Source organism: Podarcis raffonei, chromosome Z, assembly GCF_027172205.1.
Source record: "Podarcis raffonei isolate rPodRaf1 chromosome Z, rPodRaf1.pri, whole genome shotgun sequence".
NCBI classification, from domain to species: domain Eukaryota; kingdom Metazoa; phylum Chordata; class Lepidosauria; order Squamata; family Lacertidae; genus Podarcis; species Podarcis raffonei.
Window position 1 is genome coordinate 18,946,019 of NC_070621.1, and position 20,700 is coordinate 18,966,718.

Here is a 20,700-nt window from a genome sequence, read left to right on the forward strand (position 1 = left end):
GAGGGGTCCCCTCGCCGCCTCTCCCCGGCGCTGAGGCAGGCAGGCAGGCAAGCGAGCGAGCGAGCGAGCGGTGTAGCTTCCCCTCTGGGTGGCAGGGCCGGGTCGGAGCAGGCGCCAAACTTTGCATGCGCTCGAGCGCCTTTTCCTCGCCCACCAAGAGGAAGGCTGAAGCCCCCTTTGAAGGGAGGGAGGGAGGGGAGAGTCGCCCCTCATAAACTAAGCAACCCCCGAGGCTACCCCGCCCCGCGACCGGCTGGTCCCGCCCCGCGAGAGGCTGTGGCCGGGCGCTCGCTCGCTCCCTCCTACACATACTCCCCAAACTTATCAGCGAAGAGGAGGCGGCGGCTGCGGAGGAGGAGGAGGAGAAAGTTCCTGTTTCTCTGTGCGGCGCGCGAGAGAAGGGCCGTCCCGAAGGAGAGCCCGCCGCGCGCCAGGGCAAGGAGGGGGACCGGGAATCGGGCGACGGGGGCTCTTTCTCTGCGCCCCACTGGGAAACTTCGCACCTGGCCCGGCGCGGAGAGATCCTCCGGCGGGGCGAGGGGGGCAGCGCGCTCCAAGGGGAGCTAGAGCGGAGAGAGAGTTAATAAGTGTCCCGGCGCTTCCTTTCGACGGGCTGTTGCAGCGCGGCGGCGCCCGAGAGCGGACCGAAGGGGCGGCCGCGTGTGCGGAGCCAGAGCCTCGGTGGGCAGGGCGGAGAGGACGCTGCCACCGCTGCCAACTTTGGGAGGCTGACCTTCTTCTTCTTCTAACCCGGCGAGCCGCGCTCGGCTGGGGAGCGGCGGGATGCGGCCCCTTGGGGTGCGGAGCCCCCGCGGCTGCTGCTGCCTCCTGCTGCTGGCACTGCTGCCCGCCTTCGCTCAAGGTAGGTGCGCTGGAGACGGCGACGCCACTTCGGCCACCTGTTGCGCTCCCCGGCCTGGACATCCTCTGGTGGGGTTCGCGGGACTGTCTTGGGCCTGATCCGGTGGGGGATGAGCTTCCTGGGCCGCTTTTTCCACCTTCAGGATTTCATGGCGAGCGATGGAATGGAGGGTGGGGGTGGGGGCTGAACTGTCTACCTGGTATGGTCCTCCTATGCTCTGCATTGCAGGGGGTTGGACTAGATGACCCTTGGTGTCCCTTCCAACTCCTCGACTCTACGATTGTGTTTGCAAGCGTCTCCCTTGCCCGCGGCGTGGTGGTGCTGACGTTTAGGGCGATTAAAACAATACAACGAGCCGGGCCGTTGTGTCGGCTCAGAGCAGCTCAGATGGGAAGCCTCCCCGTGCAAGCGCAGTCTACCCTCAGGGTTCCTTCCTGCCCTCCGCGCGAGTTTTCCAAGCTGCCTGGCAGCTGGTTCAGGCAGCGTCGGTGACCTGCAGCTCACCTTAAAAGGAAAGAGGGCAGGATTTTCTTTTCTTACTCTCTTTACATATTTATTTGATGCAAAGGGCGCTTTGGGGTTTGCAACAAAAGTGAAACAAAACCGAGCGGCTAGGCTGCTTGGGGAGTTTTTGCTTTTGCGAGAATGAGCGAAGCAGCTCCGAAAAAGTTTGCAGAGATGTTGGTTTCCCCGGGCAAATGCAGCATGAGCCTGGTGTTTTACTGGGAACGGCAGTCTTTCAAGAATAGGAGCGCGCGCGCGCGCGTGTGTGAGAGGAATCCCCTCTCCAGCTGCTTTGCAAAACTTTTCGAAGTGGGAGTGGGACTCTCCCAGCACCGTGTTTGAACAAATGCGTAGCCGTGCAGCACACAGTCCTGACAAAATTTGTATGGGGAGAGAGGAGGGAGAAGAGTTGTATCTAACAAAGCTCTTCTCGGAGTAGACTTTGATTGCAGGGGGTTGGACTAGATGATCCTTGGGGTTCCCTCCCAGCTCTACCGTTCTGATTCTACACTCACCGAAACATAACCATGCCCATTCATTTCAGTGAGTCTGCTCTGAGCAAGGCTGGCATTGGAGATGACCCCAAATCATTGGATATCTGGTCCTCTGCCTCTTCCTGGGAGCACAACCACAGTTTCCCCCCTCCCATCTTGGAGAGGGGGCTTCTTTTGCAAGCACCCAACCAACCCAAACCAGGGTTTGCTGCATTATAATGTGTGAAAAGACTTGCCTTCTGTTTGGTAGGAAGCTGTGAAAGGCCAGACTATTGTCTGCATGGTGGTTTCAGATTTAATTGGGAAATTTAGGACTATGTCACAGGTTAGGGTGCTTTTTATGTGGTTGAGGGGGTGTTTCTACTTTGTGGATATGCGTAATATTTCCTGTATTCGCACCCTTGCCTCTCTTTCACCTCCCTCTTCCTTTTTATTTTTTGCTGTGTTACTTTCTGGGGGTGGATGTCACAAGCTGTTTCTTGTGCTCTTGCTCTGCAGAACTCTTGTGAATCCTTGGTGGGAAGGGGGACAGTGGAATGAAGAACTTGGACAGCGAGCGCTAGACTTGGAGATGGGGCAAAAAAGTTTTGCACAGAGCAGGCTGTTCTCACTTTTCCCTGAAGTGCCTCAGGGCAATCTGTTTTGGAGACAGAATTTTAACTGGAGTAGTGGAGACAAAGGAAAAAAGGCTCTGTGTGTTGGGTGAATGGAACTTCTCACCAGCTGCCTGATTCATTGAATGAAGTCGTTTCAATTTCAAATCAAAGTGTGCAGTGGCTAAATGCTGGGGTGCTCGCTGGGCAATTTTTCTCACCTTGATTCATACGCTTCGCTGCCAGGGAACGGTTTGTGATTGTTGCTGCCGTGATGCTGTGTGTGCTGAGAGTATATAATTCAGGGCACTTGCAAAGGTGTGTTGGTTTAGCCTCTGAACAAAAAACAAAAGCAAAAACTAAATTAAAGATTGAGTTTCAGGTTTCTCTGTCACACATGCTGTGGGTTTGGAGAAGAAGGCATCCTTGCTTTTGCAAGCACCTTGAAATGGGGCTGCGGAGGGTGGGGGTGGAGAGAGAGATCTGCTCTGAGGTTTGGTGGGTGGGATCCTTAAACTATCTGGACACATAGATGTACACACACATCTCAAGCATAGCTCTCTCTGGATTGGAGCTGGGAGGAGACTAGGGCTCAGATCCTGATTTGGATCCCTTCGTGCAGAATTCTTCAACTTTGTACTTCCAGGACTGCAGAGTACCATCATCCCCCGATGGCCTAGCCCAATTACGAGAATCATAGGAAGCTGTCAGGCAATCTCTCCTAGCCCTACCTGGAAAGTCCAGGGATTGAACCAGGAATCTTCTGCAGTTGCTCTACCACTGATTTACAGGATGATGAGAGTTGTAGCCCAACAACAGGTGAAAATCCCACGGTTGAAGGGGGTTGACCTAGTGACTCCAAGCCCTGCCACTCAAGTCTCCCATCAGTGTCACAGGTCTTGGGCTCTCTTTTTCTTTTGGTTGCCAGAAGGAGCCTTTCTAGCAGGGACATAATTTGCTAATAATTTGACATGGTCAGGCAATTCAGTACATGTTTTTTGGAATAAACTTCTGGTGATAGTTGGCATGGATTGACCCATGTTAGTGAAAGTGAAGTGATTCTCTCCCCACCCCGCACTCCAGTCCCCTTACTTTGGAGCAGCTTGTAAATAGTTTCCAAAAGTTGCCGGCCCAATATCACCCCCCCCCAAAAAAAACTTGCATTTCTAGTTACCCAGAAAGACCTTTTTGTCCCCACAGCCTTGGTCTTTCCTGGTTTCCTCATACCCAACAGATAGTGTCATTTCAGGAAGACACCCCCTCCACCCCCACTTTGTGCCATCCATGTCTTACATTCTGATCCTAATTCAGTTCTCACAGTGTCATCGTTTAATTAACTGTCTTTTTTTAAAAAATGGATTTATATCCCACTTTTTTTTGTCCAAGGAGCTCAAGATGATGTACATTGTTCTCTCCCATCCCCATTTAACCTTCATAACAACCCTGTGAGGTAGGTCAGGCTAACCTAAGGTCACCCAATGATCTTTATGGTCAAGTGGGGGATTTGAACCCTGGTCTCTTGCAGGTCCTAGTCCAACATTCTAACCCCTGTGTCATGCCCCCACTGGCTCAGTGGCAGGGCAGAGGGTGCCTGGGAGGCTTGCCATAACCCTGAGTTTTGCAGAAATAATAATAATAAAAAATCATAAGGGAGAGAAGGGAACTCCTACAAAGCTTCTTGAAAAGTTTGTGAGTGTGGGTCCTGAGCCTGATTGATGGTTAAGGGGCGGGGCTGACAGCTGTTTGGGATGAATGGAATGGAAGAGGAGGAGGGAGAAAGAGACATGGATATGGAAAAGGGTAGAGCGAACAACTTCATTCACTAGGTAGCCCATTTCCTGGTTCAACCTGCGATGCTATTTTTATATCCCTCCCAGTGGTGGAAGTGATTAAACTTCCCTTAGAAATCAGCAGAGAAATCAGAAGATTTTACGTAGCTGGGATTGGGAACCTATGTTTCCATCACACCCAGACACCCAAATGGTGTATTATGATCTTACTGATTGCCTTTATATCCAACGAGGAAAACCAAGGAGCTCAAGGTGGTCTACATAGTTCTCAGTCTTCCCATTTTATCCCCACAGCAGCCCTGTAGGTAGGCTTAGAGGCGCTGACTGGCCCATTGGCCCAAAGTCAAGTGAGCATCATGGCTGAGTGGGAATTTGAACCCTGGGCTCCCAGATCCTATTCTGTGATTCTAAGCATAACACCACACCGGAATACACAGCTTGCATGGAGAGTCCTGATTGATTTGGTAATAAAATTAACTGGCCCATGAACAGAAGCACTCTACAGTCCTAGCACTTTGCTGCAGGGCCATCACAGTCTATATGCCAATCCTGATCTGATTCACATAAGAGGGGCTTTTTTGATCAGGCCAATGGCCAAACAGACCCCTTCCCATGTCTGGGTTGTGTGTGCATGTGCAATCTTGGACCCAGTCAAACTGATAACCTCCCAGTCTCTCATAGAAGCTGGACTGTTTTAGCTTCTTTAGCAACTGAAAAAGTCAGGACCTTTGTTCCTGCTCAACCAATCAGCTTTTTAAGCTTCATCACCAGGAGCACTGAGACAATAATAGGTTTTCTGTGGGATTCCCAAAAATATCTTGGGTACTGGGGCGTGCAGGGGGGGCCGGCCGCACCGGGCGCAACATCTGGGGGTTAGGGTTAGGGGGCGCAAATCCACAGGTTAGGGGGTGCAAATTACTTGCCTTGCCCCGGGTGCTGACAACCAACACTACACCACTGAGTGGAAGGAAGAAACTAGGAGGCGGGAGTCTCCATTACCAAAGCTTAGGGGCAAAGTTCTAATAGGGAGTTGGGGGTGCCTTCCCCCTGCCACTCCCCAGGCAGTTGTAGAGCACATTAGAGATTAAAGCAGGCATGGGCAACCTGTGGCCCACCAAGTGAGTCCACAGTCTGGAGGGGGAGGGCACCATGTTGGTTGTCCATAGGTTAAACTGGATGCTCTTCCAGCTGAGTTCCTTGAGTGGAGTTTGGGGTTCAGTTGTGACAAGCAACTGGGAGCTGTAACAAAATGTTGCAGCGTAGGGTCCTTCTTTTTTGGATTCCAGTCAGGATACTCCACCCTGCTGTACCCCCTCCAAGAGTCAGGCTGCGCCCCATGCCTATTCAGCACACTCAGTGCTCACTGGGCTGTTGGGTTTCTTTCCCCCTAAAACTTGTTTGTGCTATGGTGGGACTATGGAATGTGCTGCCACAAGATGTACTGGTGGTCACCAGCTCGGATGGCTTTATATAAAGGCGATGAGACAAAAATCAGGTTGGATTGCCATCTGTCATGGATGCATCGCAGGGGGTTGGACTAGATGACCCTTGGGATCACTTCCAATTCTATGATTCTATGCAGGAGGATAAGGGGACCAGTGCCTTCATTGTTGGAGGCAGTATGCTTCTGAAAACCAGCATTCCTGGGTACCTCAGAAGAGGACGGCTGCTGCTGCGCTGAGGTCCGCCTTGTGGACTTTCAGTAGTCACCTAGGTGGGCCTCTGGCCTGGCCCGGCAGTCTCTTCCCATGCTCATGACATACCCATAGCTGTCAACTTTTTCCTTTTTTTAAAGGGAAATTTCCTTATTCTGAATAGAAAAGAAAAGGGAAAAGTTGACAGCTATGTACAGGCTACTTCTGGAGCAGGTCCTCTTTCAGTCAGAGTATTCACACATTTGGTGCAAGCCATCAAGTTGTTGTGTGTGCACATGTGAACCGCCCCTTTGGAAGGGCCTTCTAAGGATCTGGGCTGCCTGAGGCCATCCTTTTCTGGTGTTCCTGTGCGCAGCGGAAGTCTGCAAGTCACCTTAGTCATCATGCCAAATAATAATTTCACCTCTTGCCTTCCGGGAAATGGAGGAGGAACAGCTCTCTTTTTTTGCATACCTTTTGGGGTCAGTGTCTAGTTTCGCTCTGTGTTTTCTTCCCCCAGCGGCAGTTCCAGCTACACACAGGCCCATCCTCCACTTTCTTTATGAACTATCGGTAACTAGAGTGCCTGGTTGAGGTTGCTGTGTGTGTTGTGTGTGTGTGTGGTATGTCTGTGTGTGCATGGGTCCTGAAGAGTGCTCTCTCCCGACTCAGTCAGGAGCATGTAGGTGTTGGGTATCAAGGGGACTGAGCCAACCCCATCAGCTTGTAGTAAATACAAGAGGTATCCTTGGCTTTTGACAATGGGCAGCTCTGATTTCACCCCCTCCCTTCCCGCTTTGTTTGGGGAAGGCCCAGAGCTCTGCTCTGCAGCTGTTGCTTTTTCCCACGAACTCGGACCCGCCTGCTTTACAACTCTCTCTTATCCCGGTCTCTGTTGGGCTCCTTTTGCAGACACACTGCGCTTAAAAAAAAATATTCATGAATATCTGAGCAGCCAGACAATTCAAAAATAGCTTTGTAAGAGTGTGTGTGTGTTTGTGTGTGTGTGTTCTGTGAGCAGGATGGTGGCGGGGTGTGTGTCTGTGACTGCCCTCTGGAAAGAAAAGAACCTGAACTCCTATACTGTAGCTCTGAATGAAAGACAGGTTTTTGGCTTCCTCCGTCCTGAGTGGTAGGCTTTCTAGAACGCAGCCGTGCCCCGCCTGCAAGGACGATCTCCCGCCTGAATGTTTTTGAAGCAGTAGCTTAAAAACTTAAGTGAAATACTAATACTTTGCTAATTTGGGGGAATAGTCACTGCCCCGGCCTCTTTGGGACAGAGACCAATGTTTCAGTTTCTTGCTTATGCTCACAGTGAATGTGATGGGAGCATCATACCCATTTTAATTTTACAGAGAGAGAGCTAATGCTGAGGTGCTGAGCTGAACTCACCTTGTTGAAAGCTAAGTCATAAGCCCGGGGTATTTTGTTTATTTATTGGGTGAAAGTCCTTGTTTTCTGGTTTTAGAGCACTTGCAGCCAAAAAGACTCAGAGTGGCTTTACATGCAATCAGTAATAAACAACCACAATAAAACAAAACAGTCTTTACCTCAGTAGGCCAAACAGCTGGTTCACAATCTAGGCTTCCTTCATCTTTTGTCTCAAAAGCAGCCTTAACAAGGTATATGTGGCAGCCTATAAAGAGCAAAGCAGAGCAGTAATGGGGTTGTGCTTGGTTCTGGTTTGCTTGTCTGAGGTTCTCCTGGCTAAGTGTAGCCTTGCACCCAGGATCCCAAGATTCAGCCATGCAGGTAAGTCTGCAGTAGCAGCCCTGCCCATAGCCTGTCTCATGTGACCCATCAGGGACCTAAAGAGAAGAAATCAACAATTCTTTTCTGATGAGCAAGTACTTCCGTGCCTTCCAGGCAATCCAATGAATGAGCATTTAAATTCCACTACTGTTGCCATTGTTATACAACTGCAGAAGTTAAGCAGGCAGCTCTTTGCTTCAGTGAGCTACCACACAGGTGGGGAATCTCAGGCCTAAGGACCAGGTGTGGCCCTCAGGACTCTCTCTTCTGGACCACCCACATTCACCAGGCTGCATTAAAGAGCCCTGCACTGCCCTCTCCTTAAGTGCTCTTACCTGGCTAGCTCTGGTGTCCTTAAACCACGATGGTGCTGTTTGCTTGTGTGGATGGAGAGAGAGGTGTGTGTACAAACTTCTGACTTTTGCATGGCTACAGCAGAGCGTACTGTTCAGATGTAACAGCTGCATCCATTTGTTCTTCCCACTTTTTTCCCTGGCCATGCCCTCCTCTGATATGTGGCCCCCCAGAAGGTTGGCAATGAAAAATTGTGGCCCTTGGGAGCTGAAATAAAACTCCCTGTCCTTGGCTTACTGAACGATGCCGGCTGGCTTCTCTTGCACCTTAGCCACTAATTCAGCCTTGTCTCATTTGCCGCTTTAGAACCCCATTGGAGAAGAGCTTTCTTGCTCTTTTCCTTTTCACAAAGAGCCTTTGGGTTAAGACTGAACAGTAGCAGTTGGAGTACAGGTACCCTGTGGCCGAGTCCTGACATTTGAGGGTCTGATGCTGAGCTTGGTTTTCTGAGTAACTACCGCTGACATCATTATGGGGCTCCAGCAGGGTGGCGTGAACCTTTTTCTATTAAAACAAAGCCCACGCTTATGTGCTTTGAAACCATTGCTGGTCAGACATGAACTTCCTATTTGCAAGGAAGCAGGGCAGATTTTGGGACTGACAGCTCCACACCCACCCTCTTGCCCATTTAAAAAATGTGGCTCATCCAACAGCCAAGAACACAATATGGTTCTTCTTTGGATTTGGTTTGAGAATCAGACTTGCAACATTTGCTTTTCCACAAAACTGGCCCTGAGGTCTCTCTGTTGGCTAACCAGAATTATGCTCAGCCAGGATGCGCCTTGTTGCAATGCGTTACTGCTGGCAAACCACAACATGTTCCAGTTTGTGGATCTTATCTGTAGGGCTGTGCACGTTTTCCCTGAATTGAGTTAGGCATAGCATTTGGCATCCTGATTTTTCTTCCTTTTCAAAACATTAAAACAAAAAACCCACCCTAGTCCTTATGGTTGTGGAGGGAAGTCTGGAACTCTGCAGGGAGAATCAAGAAGGAGATCTGATGTGGCTCGAAATTGCGGAGTTAGAGCTGGAACTTGCCATTCTGCACAGATTCATGTCCCTGCCAGGCTCCCTCCTCTTCCCACTATCTTTGCTCGCCCCTCCATCCTCTTTTAGCTTCTTGGGGAACTGGGACTCTGGTTCCAAGCTAAATTATGCACAGATAGGAAGCATGGGCTTCATTGCATCATTTGTTTTAACTGCATATTTTATTTTAACTGCACTTTAACACTGACTTGCAATTAACACATTCAAACCTGGATCTCTAGCCTGCTCCAAGGCGGCAGAGGTGTCTTTGGCTGTGTTTGGGACCACGTGCAAGCGAGAATGCCTTTCCACACTTTCATTCCACGTGTGGCTTAGCCCTGGTGGTGTTGAACTTGAAGCACAGGAAGTGTTCAGAAAGAGACCTTTGGTGGAAAGAGGCATCTTTTCTCTTTTCTTTTCTTTTCTTTTCTTTTCTTTTCTTTTCTTTTCTTTTCTTTTGCCTGACTGATGCAGAATTGCTACTTGTTGGATGTCTGCAGTGGAGGAAAGTGAATCGTGTAGAACTAGAAAAACTGGAGGGCTGTAAAAAAATCCCTTTCTTTACAAAGAAAAATGCCCTTCTTTGCAAATCTTCGGGTTGCTTTCAGTTCCTAAACTGAATTGCAAACAATTTCTGCTATATCTGAACTTGTTTCCTTTTTGCTTATTCTATGTTTACTACTCTCCAAAGGCTTGGAAATAATGTTTTCCTTTTTTTTATAACACATTTATTTGATATTAAAACAAATGATAACAATACGTTTCTCACAAAATCAAGAGTTAGACTACAGCTTTGTCCACTGCCATAATACCACAGAATAATCACTCCTTGCAAATAATAAACTAGGGTGGAGATAAGCGGCAGGCGGCTTGCGGTGACCTACTCCATAAACAATACATTGTACTCACTTAGCATTCTAGCTTGGTTTTAAAAAAAACCCTGAATCCTGCCACAGTCAACGAAATATAATCACCAGGCCTCTTTCCTCTCAGCATTAACAACCCCACAAGGTAAAGGAATCCTGTCCCCTTTTCACAGATGGGGATCTGAGGTTGAGGCAAGGCCCAGACTCAGGCTGTTGGCTGACTTAAGAATGAAGGTGGTCTGAAGTTTCCCAGGTTTCAAGATTCAAGTCCTATGATCTAAGCCCTGTCCAACATTGCCTTTTCAACCAAATTCCCAAATACAGTGGTACCTCAGGTTAAGAACTTAATTCGTTCTGGAGGTCCGTTCTTAACCTGAAACTGTTCTTAACCTGAGGTACCACTTTAGCTAATGGGGTCTCCCGCTGCCGCCGCGTGATTACTGTTCTCACCCTGAAGCAAAGTTCTTAACCCCAGGTACTATTTCTGGGTTAGTGGAGTCTGTAACCTGAAGCGTCTGTAACCTGAAGCGTCAGTAACCTGAGGTACCAACTGTAACTCTCTGCGGTCTCATTGCAGGCATCCAGTGTTCCCAGGCTTCAGAGTCCTGCTTGAATGGAGGAAGGTGTGAAACCTACCCCAATGGAACAGGGGTTTGCCGGTAAGTGCGAAATTATACAAGTGGAGGTGTGACTTCTGGTTTACATCCTCAGACCTGGGGGCCAGATGTGGCCCTCAAGGCCTCTCAGTCTGGCCCTTGGAAATCTCCCCAAGCAACACACACCCTGCTTCGCATCCCAAATTTTTTTGGGTGGCTTGGAATATGTCCTTGAATTCTGAGGATACCCTCTGTTTGTCTGGATGGAGAGGAGTGTGTAAAAACAACAACAAACAACCCTTAACCTACTTACAAAGGTATAACTTAAAGTGGTTGTCCTACTCACTTTTGGCCCCACCTACCACGGGCAGTATGGCCCTTGGGCAGTTGCCCAGAAGGCAGTGTGGCCCTTGGGCTGAAACAGATCCCCTACCTGTTTTGTTTTTTAAAAAACATACATGGACTGATGGAAACTAATCTGTAACCTGGTTCTAATAGGCAGAAAAGGGCTCCAGATTTTAATAGGACACTTTACATTTTGAGTTTGAAGTCCAGGATTACAATATGTCTTCCAGAAGGAGTCAGATAGCCTGATATTACATTGGGGTGTGCCTATTAAGAGGGAGACAACTTTTAGTCTCCACATGTGATAGATGTGACGCTGGGAGCCAACAATTTCCTGCCATCGCTCCCAATCCCCATCCCCACTAAGAGTTTGGGGATGTGCATCTTCTATTAACTGCTGCAAACACAGGCATATGTGTGTCTGAGAGATATGAAATGATGCTGTGCTGATGGGAGTTTGCAGTCTGGATCCTTGGGAGCTGAAGCTGGGCTCAAGGTGCAGTTCCATCTGTGGAGTTGCCATTATCCAAAGTAGTTTCAACAGGGCAGCATGCATCTAAGAGCTATCGTGAGGATAACACACACAGAGAGAGAGACCCTCCCCTTTAATTCATGCTGAACTTTGTGGAAGGGGAAGGAGGGGGATGATTGCAATTTAACTGAGCAACCCTAAACTATCCATGTCAATTGATCTGTAATTGTGTATGGCCCTAATGAGTGTATGTTGTACTTGTGCTCTGTGCTGGGGATTAGAGATAACTGGGGTTGAGGGACAGAGCCTCTTCCAACTGGGAATAGCCAGCCCTTGTCTAGATTTAGGATGATGAGCATAAGAAGCTGCCTTGTGCTTTTAAACCGCTGAGAGTTTTTGCTACTATCAAGCAGTATGTGTGTTTCGCATAAATAAATAAATAAATAAATAGTCAGGCCATTAGTTTATCTGGACCAGTGTTGTCTACAGTGGCTGGCAGCAGCTCTCCAGGGTTTTGGGATCAGGGGTCTGTCTTCCTCAGCCCTGCCTGGAGATGCTGCTTGGGACCTTCTGCATGCAAAGCAGCCTCCCCCCCGCACCCAAGTACTCCTAATGTTTCCGAAGAAAGAGATGTCAGAAGCACCATGCCTCTGAATACTAGTTGCTGGGAATCACAGGAGGAGAGAGTTGCTCTTGAGCTCAGGTAGTGCTTGCAGGTTTCTTGCCATTGGAGCACTGTTGCAAACAGGATGCTGGACTAAATGGGGACTCCTTTTGACCCATTCCAGGACGCTTGCCTTATGTTTGTGTGAATTAACTATGGAAATAGGCAACTGCCTTATATGCAGTCAGACCATGGAAATTGTCTGCACTGGCTGGCAGTGACACTCCAGGTTTTCAGGCAGGGATTCCCCCCCCCCCAGCTGCACTTGGAAGTGCCAGTAGCTTTATTGCAGTGCCCCCATGTTCCCCACAGTGAGGAAAGTTTTAGAGCCTTTGAACTTCTCATGGGGTTCCCCAAGTGATGGCTGCAGGGAACAAGTTGCCCACCAATTAATGTGGGGTGGGGGTGGGGACCCAGCATCTCCTCCACCTCTGCTCTCTTTTCTTAACCCTTCTATAAAAGAAAAGCAAAAGGCAGCAGCCTTTCAGCCCCTCCTGTCCCCAAATGCATGTAGCCTCAGGATATGTTCAGTGGAATCCGCTGCTTGCAAGAGTCCTGGAACAGAATTTGATTGAGAGCTGGATATGTTGAGATTGCTTGTTTTGGGTTGTTTTTTTTTAACTCCACCTGTTGGAAGCAAATGTGAAGACTCTTTTAAAAAAGGGGGGCGCATTTCTCTCTCTAAGAAAGCAGCTCTCCCTACAGGCATTCCTAATCCCAACTGTTGAATGGCAGACATTTTCGGTGCAGTTGGGAATTGAGGGTGGGGGATGGAAAGCCTGCACCTCTCTGTCCCTTGTCTGCTCCACTTCTTTAATTTTGCCCCCACATTTGGCGTCTTCTGTTTGCTCCGGGGATGATGGGCGTGAGACGGGGGGACAGGGGGAGAGAGAAGAGAACCCTTCAGCAAATTAATCGGGCACATGAGCAATTTAAGGGACAAAGGCTGGGCGCCTTTGTGAGCCGCTAATGAATGCGCACCGCACAGTCCCCCCCACCCCTTCTGCAGAAGCTGTAAGGACGCTTGACGCTCTAAATCTTGTTTTCTTTCATTCAGGGAGTGACAGCTGGGATTCGGTCGAAATTCAGCAGCTATTGTTGCGGGAGGCAGATTAATGCTATGTGACTAATCGCGGAGGGCTTCCCAGAATGCATAACTGACTCCTCTTCCCCACCTCCTGTACCCTCACCCACCCCCCAGTCTCACTCTCTCTTCTCTGGGTGTCCCCCCTCCCCCAATTTCTCTCTTTGGCTATTCTGCCCCCCCTTACTCTTTCTTCCTCCAAAAAAGAAGCCTTCTTGTATTCCCCTTGATTTACATTGGATGTACAGATGGCAGGGGAATCTAATTAGGCCTGAGGCGTGTGAGCTGTGGCCGGGGGGCGGGGGGGCGTGCGGCATTCAGAGGACTTCCCACTTGTATGAGCAAGGATGACAGTGGGAGAACGCAGCCATGAATTTCCTCCTGGTGTCTCAAGCCAGCCTAGAAACCTCTAGGTCATGTCATATATATATCAATATTTGGACGGCTTCCAGTGTTCATCATCATTGAAAGGGCCAAGCAGCGATGTGGAATGGAACCTTTTTTCTGTTTCATAAAATTTGCTAGCAGTGATCACAAATGGAAGCAAGCCTTCAGGAGCAATATTGCTAGGCAACCTTCAGCAAGTTTGAAAGTTTCCAGCTTTTTAATTTTTTCAACTAAATATGAAAGTAAACAAGTAAGCATGCTGCATTGGATGGTGCACTCTCTCTCTGTCTTGGGTATCAGAACATTTTTCAGTTGCAACCTGAACAACAATGTTCTGATAAAAATCAAGCTTAAGATTTGCCTAGAGAAAATGTTTTCCCATTCAAGGTTTTCTAGGGAAAGGTCTGCAACCCTGAGGGCTGATATATTTGCATGGCTGCCCATCCAAGCCTGGCTGTGTATAGTTGGACAAATGCAAATGGCATTGTTATATGCAGTTTATTTATTTTATAGCACTTGTAAACTGCTTTTCGACCACTGAGCCTGCCAAAATGGGTTATATACCATCAGTTAAAATAAGACATTAAATTCTTTGGCAGGATTTCTAAGGTGCTGTTGTCCTGGACCACAATCTCTGGATAGGTGGCGGGGGGGGGACGTTTCAGCTTCCAGATGTTGCTGAACTACAACTCCTATCCTCCCTGCCCCATTGGCCACTCTCTGGAGCTGGTGGGAGTTGTAGTTCAGCAACATCTGGAGGGCCAAATATTCCCCCACATCAGCCCTTCAAAGAGGACCAAAATCTAGGAAGCAACATGTTCCAGAGTTGCCTCCTCTTCTGCTCTTTCTATGCATGAGCACTGATTGTCTTCTGCATGCCAGGCAGCTGCTCTTATCACTGAGCCAGGGCCCTACCCTTCCAAGATGTTTCTGTTACACTGTATTTTGTGGACAGTGTAGGAACCTGGATGATGTTTTCAAGGCAGTAGCAGGAATTGAAACTGGGATCTGCTGAAGCGTTTTGAGAAGAGAATCATGTCTCAGTGGCCACAGTGTGCAGGAGGTCTCCTCAACTTGAGATCTTGTTTCCAACTTCAAAAGGCAAATTAAAACTCTCCTGGCTGCCTTTGGTAAATAGGAATCACATCCAGGTGAACTTTTTTATATACTGTAACGTTTGCAAAACAATTCTAGATAACAGTGGAAGCTGCTTTGTAGATAAGACCTTTCCAAAAAATGGGGTAAAAATAAATAAATAAAAATTTATGAAAGTTAATTTTAGCCACACTATTTTGTTCTTACTAGATTATATGCTATGCCCATAGAAAGAAAATAGCCAACTTTTTACAATAAATAAATGGAATAATAGTCCCAGCCCACCTGCTTAGAACGAAGTTTTTCCCTTGCATGTGATGATCTGTGTTCCGTCATCCTTGCAAAAATAGCGAGAAAAGCACATAGAAACCAGAAAGCAAAACTATCTATCTATCTAGATATATAATATGATAAAAACAAAATGAGTGCTTGGAGGTGGCAGGGCTGGTCTTGTGCCAACAAGCACTGATGGTAGCTTCAGCTTTTTTCCTGTGGAGTCCTGTGGCTTCGGGGTGGAAAGTGCTAACTGCAGCTTTGCAGAGGAAAAAATTGGGCCCTCCACATGGGCTAAATGCTTTTTCCCAGATCAGATGAAACGGTTTCTGTAGGGATCATCTAGCTGTCGTAGGTACCAATTAGACCTTGGCATCTCTGTCTCTCAGGCTGGCATCCCCACCACAGATGAAAAGGGACTTGCTTATTTATTTATTTGTCTTGGGATTGTGGTGACGCGGCTTGCCACTTTCCCAGGAACTCCCTCAACCCGCTGGCTTAGTTAGAAGCAGATGGTGCTGTTGCAGGGGGCGGGGTCTGGATCAGTGATTGGGTAGAAGGATGCGCTCATAAACTGGCCCAGAGTTGGGCTGGCTTATGTGTGCAGCTCTGGAGCCCAGGTGATGTGAACATATTTGCCATCGGCCTTGCATGGCAATGGCATTCCCATTTTGGCTGACAGGAGGTTTCTCTCCTGCTGCCACAGTTGTCTGGGCCACAGTGAGAGTCAGGTGGACAAGCAGTGTGGAAGAGGATGGGGAGGGGCTTTTTCCAGTGGTCATCCTTCTAGGTGTGGCCCCTTGGTAGTTGCCCAGCTAGGCCAAACCTTGGTTCCAGCAATTTGATCTTATGCCTATGTTGGCAATACACTGCGACTTGAGCCCCAAGAGGAGCAGGGTGGCCCAACCAAGGGGGCCATTTTCGCAGAAGGCCAAGGCATGTCCACTCTATGAAGAGAACAGCTTTTTAAATGGCTGGTGCTGTTGGCTACTGGAAATGAACGGAGGCCAGGTGATTGTTGGGTGATGCACCGCAAGGCATCATTTTCAGAAGTGGCAGCTGACTAGAAATTAGATTCTGATGTTTGAAACTGATTCTTCATTCTCATGAGGGGGGATGAAGTTGTGAGGCACTGCTTCTTGTTGTTTCCAACCCCACCAGCCGGGCAACTGCCTCTGCCTCCCAAGCCTCTGGCCATGGAAGGTTCAAAATAGATGCCAGCAGCCAGTATGTCTGACATGGGATAGCTATGCTCTTCCTCCACAGTTTGAAGCAGAAATGGTTCTGAATACCAGTTGTTGGTGACTGCAGGAGGGGAGAGCACAGCTATTGCACTTGGGTTCTGCTTTTGGGCTTCCTATTGGGGGCATCTGGCTGGCCACTGTGAGTAAAGGATACTGGACTGGACTGGCTCCCTTGGCCCAATCAAGCAGGCCTTTCTTAGGTTCTTAGCTTTTTGCAGGGGTTGCTTAACACTCATGGGTGTTGCAGAGAAAACCATACCAGAAGAGGAGTAAGTAAAGGACCTTGCATGGAAAGCTTCTTATGGTGGGGTATTGGGTTTCTTCCCATCCAGCCCTGGGGTTATTTAACGCCATTGTTTAATGCTGTGAGAGGTGGAAGTTTTTTTTGCCTGAGTTTTTTCCTCCCGTTTTAAGCTGCTGTTAATTCCATCAAATAACAGCAATGTGGGAGTGGGGGATGGGGTGGGCAAGAGAGAGAATAGGGACTCTCAGTGAGCAGGAAAAGGATGTGGTGTTAAAATAGCCAGAGGAAGTCCATAAAGGAACAGGGAATAGTCTTACTGGAACTGGAACTGTTACGGGTCCCACATAACACTCATTCCCATTTTTAAGAAATCAGATCTTTTAATGTGGTGGTGCCTGCCCTTCAGAACTCCTTGCCTACTGATGTCAGGCAAGCCCCTTTGCTGTACACCTGTTAGAAACATTTTTGTTTAGGATTTTTTTAAAGTTTCACATAGCATTTTTTAAAAGTAAAATGCATTCGCTTGTGAAAAAACCCTCAAAGTGATTTACAAAAAGAATAAAATTATCAGTTAAAACAGTTAAAAATAACTGTTAAAATATTTTTTTTTAAGTAAGATCAGCAATTAACTAAAAACTGGATTAAAACACGCACCAGACATTCTACATATTGGCATAGGACTTGCCTAAACAAAAATGTTTTTAGCAAGTGCCAAAAAGGGTACAGTGACGGCACCTGTTCGATTCCAACAAGCAGGGAATTCCAAAGTTTTAAATTGTTTTAACTGATGATTTCATTGCTTCATATATATTTTTTGTAAACCACTTTGAGGTTTATTCGCCTTTTTTTACCATCCATAAGTCTATGAATGTTATGCAATAAATAATAATTTTTAAAATACAAACAATAAGTGAAACCTAATTTGGCTGCTATTCTTTGTTGACAAGGGTGCCTCCTCTGCTTGAGACAGGGTGATCTTTTGCTTCAACCCAGAACTGAACTACAAGCACAGCCATTTCCTTCGCAGCTTCCTCTTTTCTGTGGCTCTGTAAACTTAAATGGGCATTTCTGGTTTTGCAGAGAGAGATGAAATGCATTTGTGGCTCTGCTGAGAGCAGACCATGACACAAAACAAAAAAGCAGTTTGGTGCTAAAGGACTGGCTTCCGGTATTGTGGGCCTGTGTTCATTATTATAAAGAGACGGCAAGTGGAAGGAAACAAACACACCCCTTCCCTAAATTCTATTCCTCAGTTGGGCATGCAGCCCTGCCTTGCATCGGGCCGGTTTCTCTTCCCCCAAACTTGCAAGGTCTAAAGTTAAACCAAGATTTCATGAAGATTGGATTATACCAATTCATGGAGGACTTTTGAGGGCAACTGGCCATGATGGCTATGCTCTGCCTTCCATGTTTTGAGGCCACAATGCTTCCAAATACCAGTTGCTGGAAACCACAGGAAAGGGGGGAGTGTGGGGCTGTTGTGCGAATATGTGTGGGGCTGGCCCAAGAGCACCCTGTGAGGATTGTGGCTGAGCTGAGATTCGAACCCAGGGGCCTCCCCACTGCTAGTCCGACATACTTAAGTATTACACCGCTCTGTCTCTCTTGCTTATCTCAGTCGGGGACAGTCCAGCTGCATTGTATAAAGTGTTGGGTTTGGCATAGAAACATTGCAAGCACACACACACACACACACACAAGCTCTGGCAACATCTTGTGGCTTCTGTGCTTTGCAGCAGGGAGTGTGAAATTTTGGTCCCTGTCTTAATTCCAAAAGAATTGACACCTCTTTGAGGTTCTGACAGCCTTTTGGCTCCTTTCCTAGGTTGGGCGCTATTTGGAAGTGGGGTTGGGAGAGAAATCTGCTTCATAGCCTTGTCGCCTTTTGCTGCTGGCAGTCTTTGGATGCTGGGCACGTGCAGCTGTCCTTGGAGTGACCTGGAACCAGGCAGGGATCTGGTAGAACAACCCTAAGTCTATCCTGTGGGGGTGGTTTGCCTAAGGGGAGATGGCCTGTGCCCACTAAACTCAGAACTCTGGTCCTCTGACACTGAACCCCCAGTAGCATTCTGACCACACTGGCTCAGGAGGCGCTTTTTGGAAGCCAGACTTGGGGAGTAGGGAACCTGCACACTGACACACCTACAACGTCCACAATTTCGTAAGATGCCTTATAGCAAGCCAGACCTTTGGCCTATCTAGCTCAGTACAGTATTGCCTACACTGGCTGTCAGTGGCTCTCCACATGCTTCTCCCAAGGCTTCCCCTCTTCATCTTCTGTGCTCCCATCAGATTCCTGGCCCACACTGAATAGAATGGCACTTCCTAAGTGGGGTGGGGTGGGGGGAGTCCCTGGACCTGCCGGCTATCTTGCAGGAATTTTAGATTGAGAGCGCCTGGGGGGAACTTCCAAAGGCTGCATTCCACACCCCTCTTATCCATGGGAAGGAGGACAGAGTTGACTTATTCAAAGGCTGGGGCAATAACTCATACTGATGAGGCAGTGCCCCCCTCATCCCCTCCCAAGAAATGAGTGCAGTTTACTTTGCAATGTCAACAGCTCAGATTCAGTACAGCTCAGTGGTTCCCTTTTCTTTTTCCAGGCTACTGGTTTCATAAACTCATCTGGCATGCACCATGCCCTATCTTATAAGAAGCATTAATCAGAACAGCAGTTTACATGATAATGTTGTTGGCATTGTCTTAGGGGTGTGCCTTTGGGGGTGAAGTCAAAACTGTGGAAAGGTTACAGTGCCTGCTATAGCTGTAGAGACAAAATGGCAAGAATTAATTTCACATTTATTCCAAGTCTGATAGGCATTTACACCTCCAGTGCCTCCCTGTCACCCCTTGCCTCTTAGTACCCCCCCAGGAAATCCCACCTCCCTGTTTGTGTCTTGGTCTGATGAGTGTTTTGCACTGATTCCTTGTTCTGCCTCTGCTTCTCTTTATCTCCACCCCCCACCCCATGTCTGAAGTTATTCAAGGGTAGAGTTCATCAAAGTTGAAAGCAATTAACTTCCTGGGTCTGGGTTGCCATACCTTTTTAGTGGAATGACCAAGGAAGGTTTCAAGGAAGAGGGATTGATGGTGAGGAGTTGCATTTTAACAGAGAAGTTTCACGCTTGGCTTACCTGCAAGAGTTTACAGGCACGTAAACCAGTGCCTTCTTTAACAAGTTTTTTCCTGTTTGCATGCTCCTTGGACCTGTATATATCTACCCTCCACACACACACACACACACACACACACACACACACACTTATTCAGGTGGCATTTATATGTCCAGAAAGCCGATTTGTACCTTGTAAAAATTATGCCAAAACTGCATCCTCATCTCTCTCCCTTTCTGGGAATCACAGCTAAGCCAGTCATTTGAGGTGCTCTGGCAAGAAAATGTGAGCCCTTCATAGCTTGGGGGCTTGGATGGAACTGGCTGTTCGTTCCTCTTTGCTCCAGACACACAGCTGGTCACGAGAGTCTGGTGCAACAAGTAGAAACACGAGGGGGGGGGGTTGGCTTTAATTTCTGACTGAACACTGGGCTCATCCAGACTTCAGCTTTCCCCACTGCTTTCTCCTGGGGAAATCTAATCTTTAGCACTGAATTGGAGCAAACAGCAACTTAAAGCTAAAGCTGGCAGGGAGAGTTCAGAAACCGCCCCCTGCCCCCCATCCAGCTGCCTCCTCCTCTTCAGAGTCAAAAGGCAGAGGGGTGACAGACTGCTTTTCCGCAGAGTGCCTGTTGTTCACCATGAAAGGTGGGTTTCCAAGAGACCCCATGGAAGAATGGCGGGAGGGCCAAGACTCCCCTCATTGTCTAGAGTCTGTCAATAAGGCCTCATGTTGACACATGGGCTTCGCTGACTGAATCTTGGTCTGAGGAGCCGCTGACAGTATGCTCCCAAGCCCAGCAGAGAGGATTTCTTTGCTCTGCAAAGTCTGCTTGTTTGCTTTAGGAAGTGGCAATTGTTTTCCCCCTCTTGCCCACCAAACACAACCAGAAGCTTCTCTTATAATAGTGCTTGAGGAAAAAACAGACAACAACATTTGTTAGCACCCACCTTGTTTTTATAACTTGTTTTAAGCGGCTTTTAATGTTGTCACTTGTCCTGGAACCTTAGGGGGGAAGGATAGGTAATAAACAACAAAAACACAAAACAAAAACCATGTTCATTTCTAGTGGTTTGCTTTTATACTTCTGACTGTCCGGAGTTCTCTACTTAACCCCCTTGCAAATGTTCTCTCAGTTGCTTGGTATGCCATCTGACTCATCTGCTGATGAAAGATTGTGAAGCTTTTTGTTTTTGGTGACAGCAACTGTTAGGAAATAGTTAGTCTGGTTTTGACATCAGTCCTTGGGCCACATGCTAATAGTTGGGAAGGTGGTCTTGTCTCAAAAACAGAACCATCCCTCCATTA

General features: G+C 48.0%; 1 protein-coding gene across 1 annotated transcript in view; it reads left to right on the forward strand.

Annotated features, from left to right (window-relative positions):
• Positions 1–301: 301 nt before the first annotated feature.
• Positions 302–20,700, forward strand: part of NOTCH1 (notch receptor 1) — a 94,085-nt gene continuing 73,686 nt past the window's right edge. Inside the window, exons 1-2 of the mRNA XM_053375006.1 lie at positions 302–862; positions 10,453–10,534. Of these exons, the coding sequence (XP_053230981.1) occupies positions 784–862; positions 10,453–10,534 (161 nt within the window). The 5' untranslated portion in view covers positions 302–783. The remainder of the gene's footprint in view (positions 863–10,452; positions 10,535–20,700) is intronic.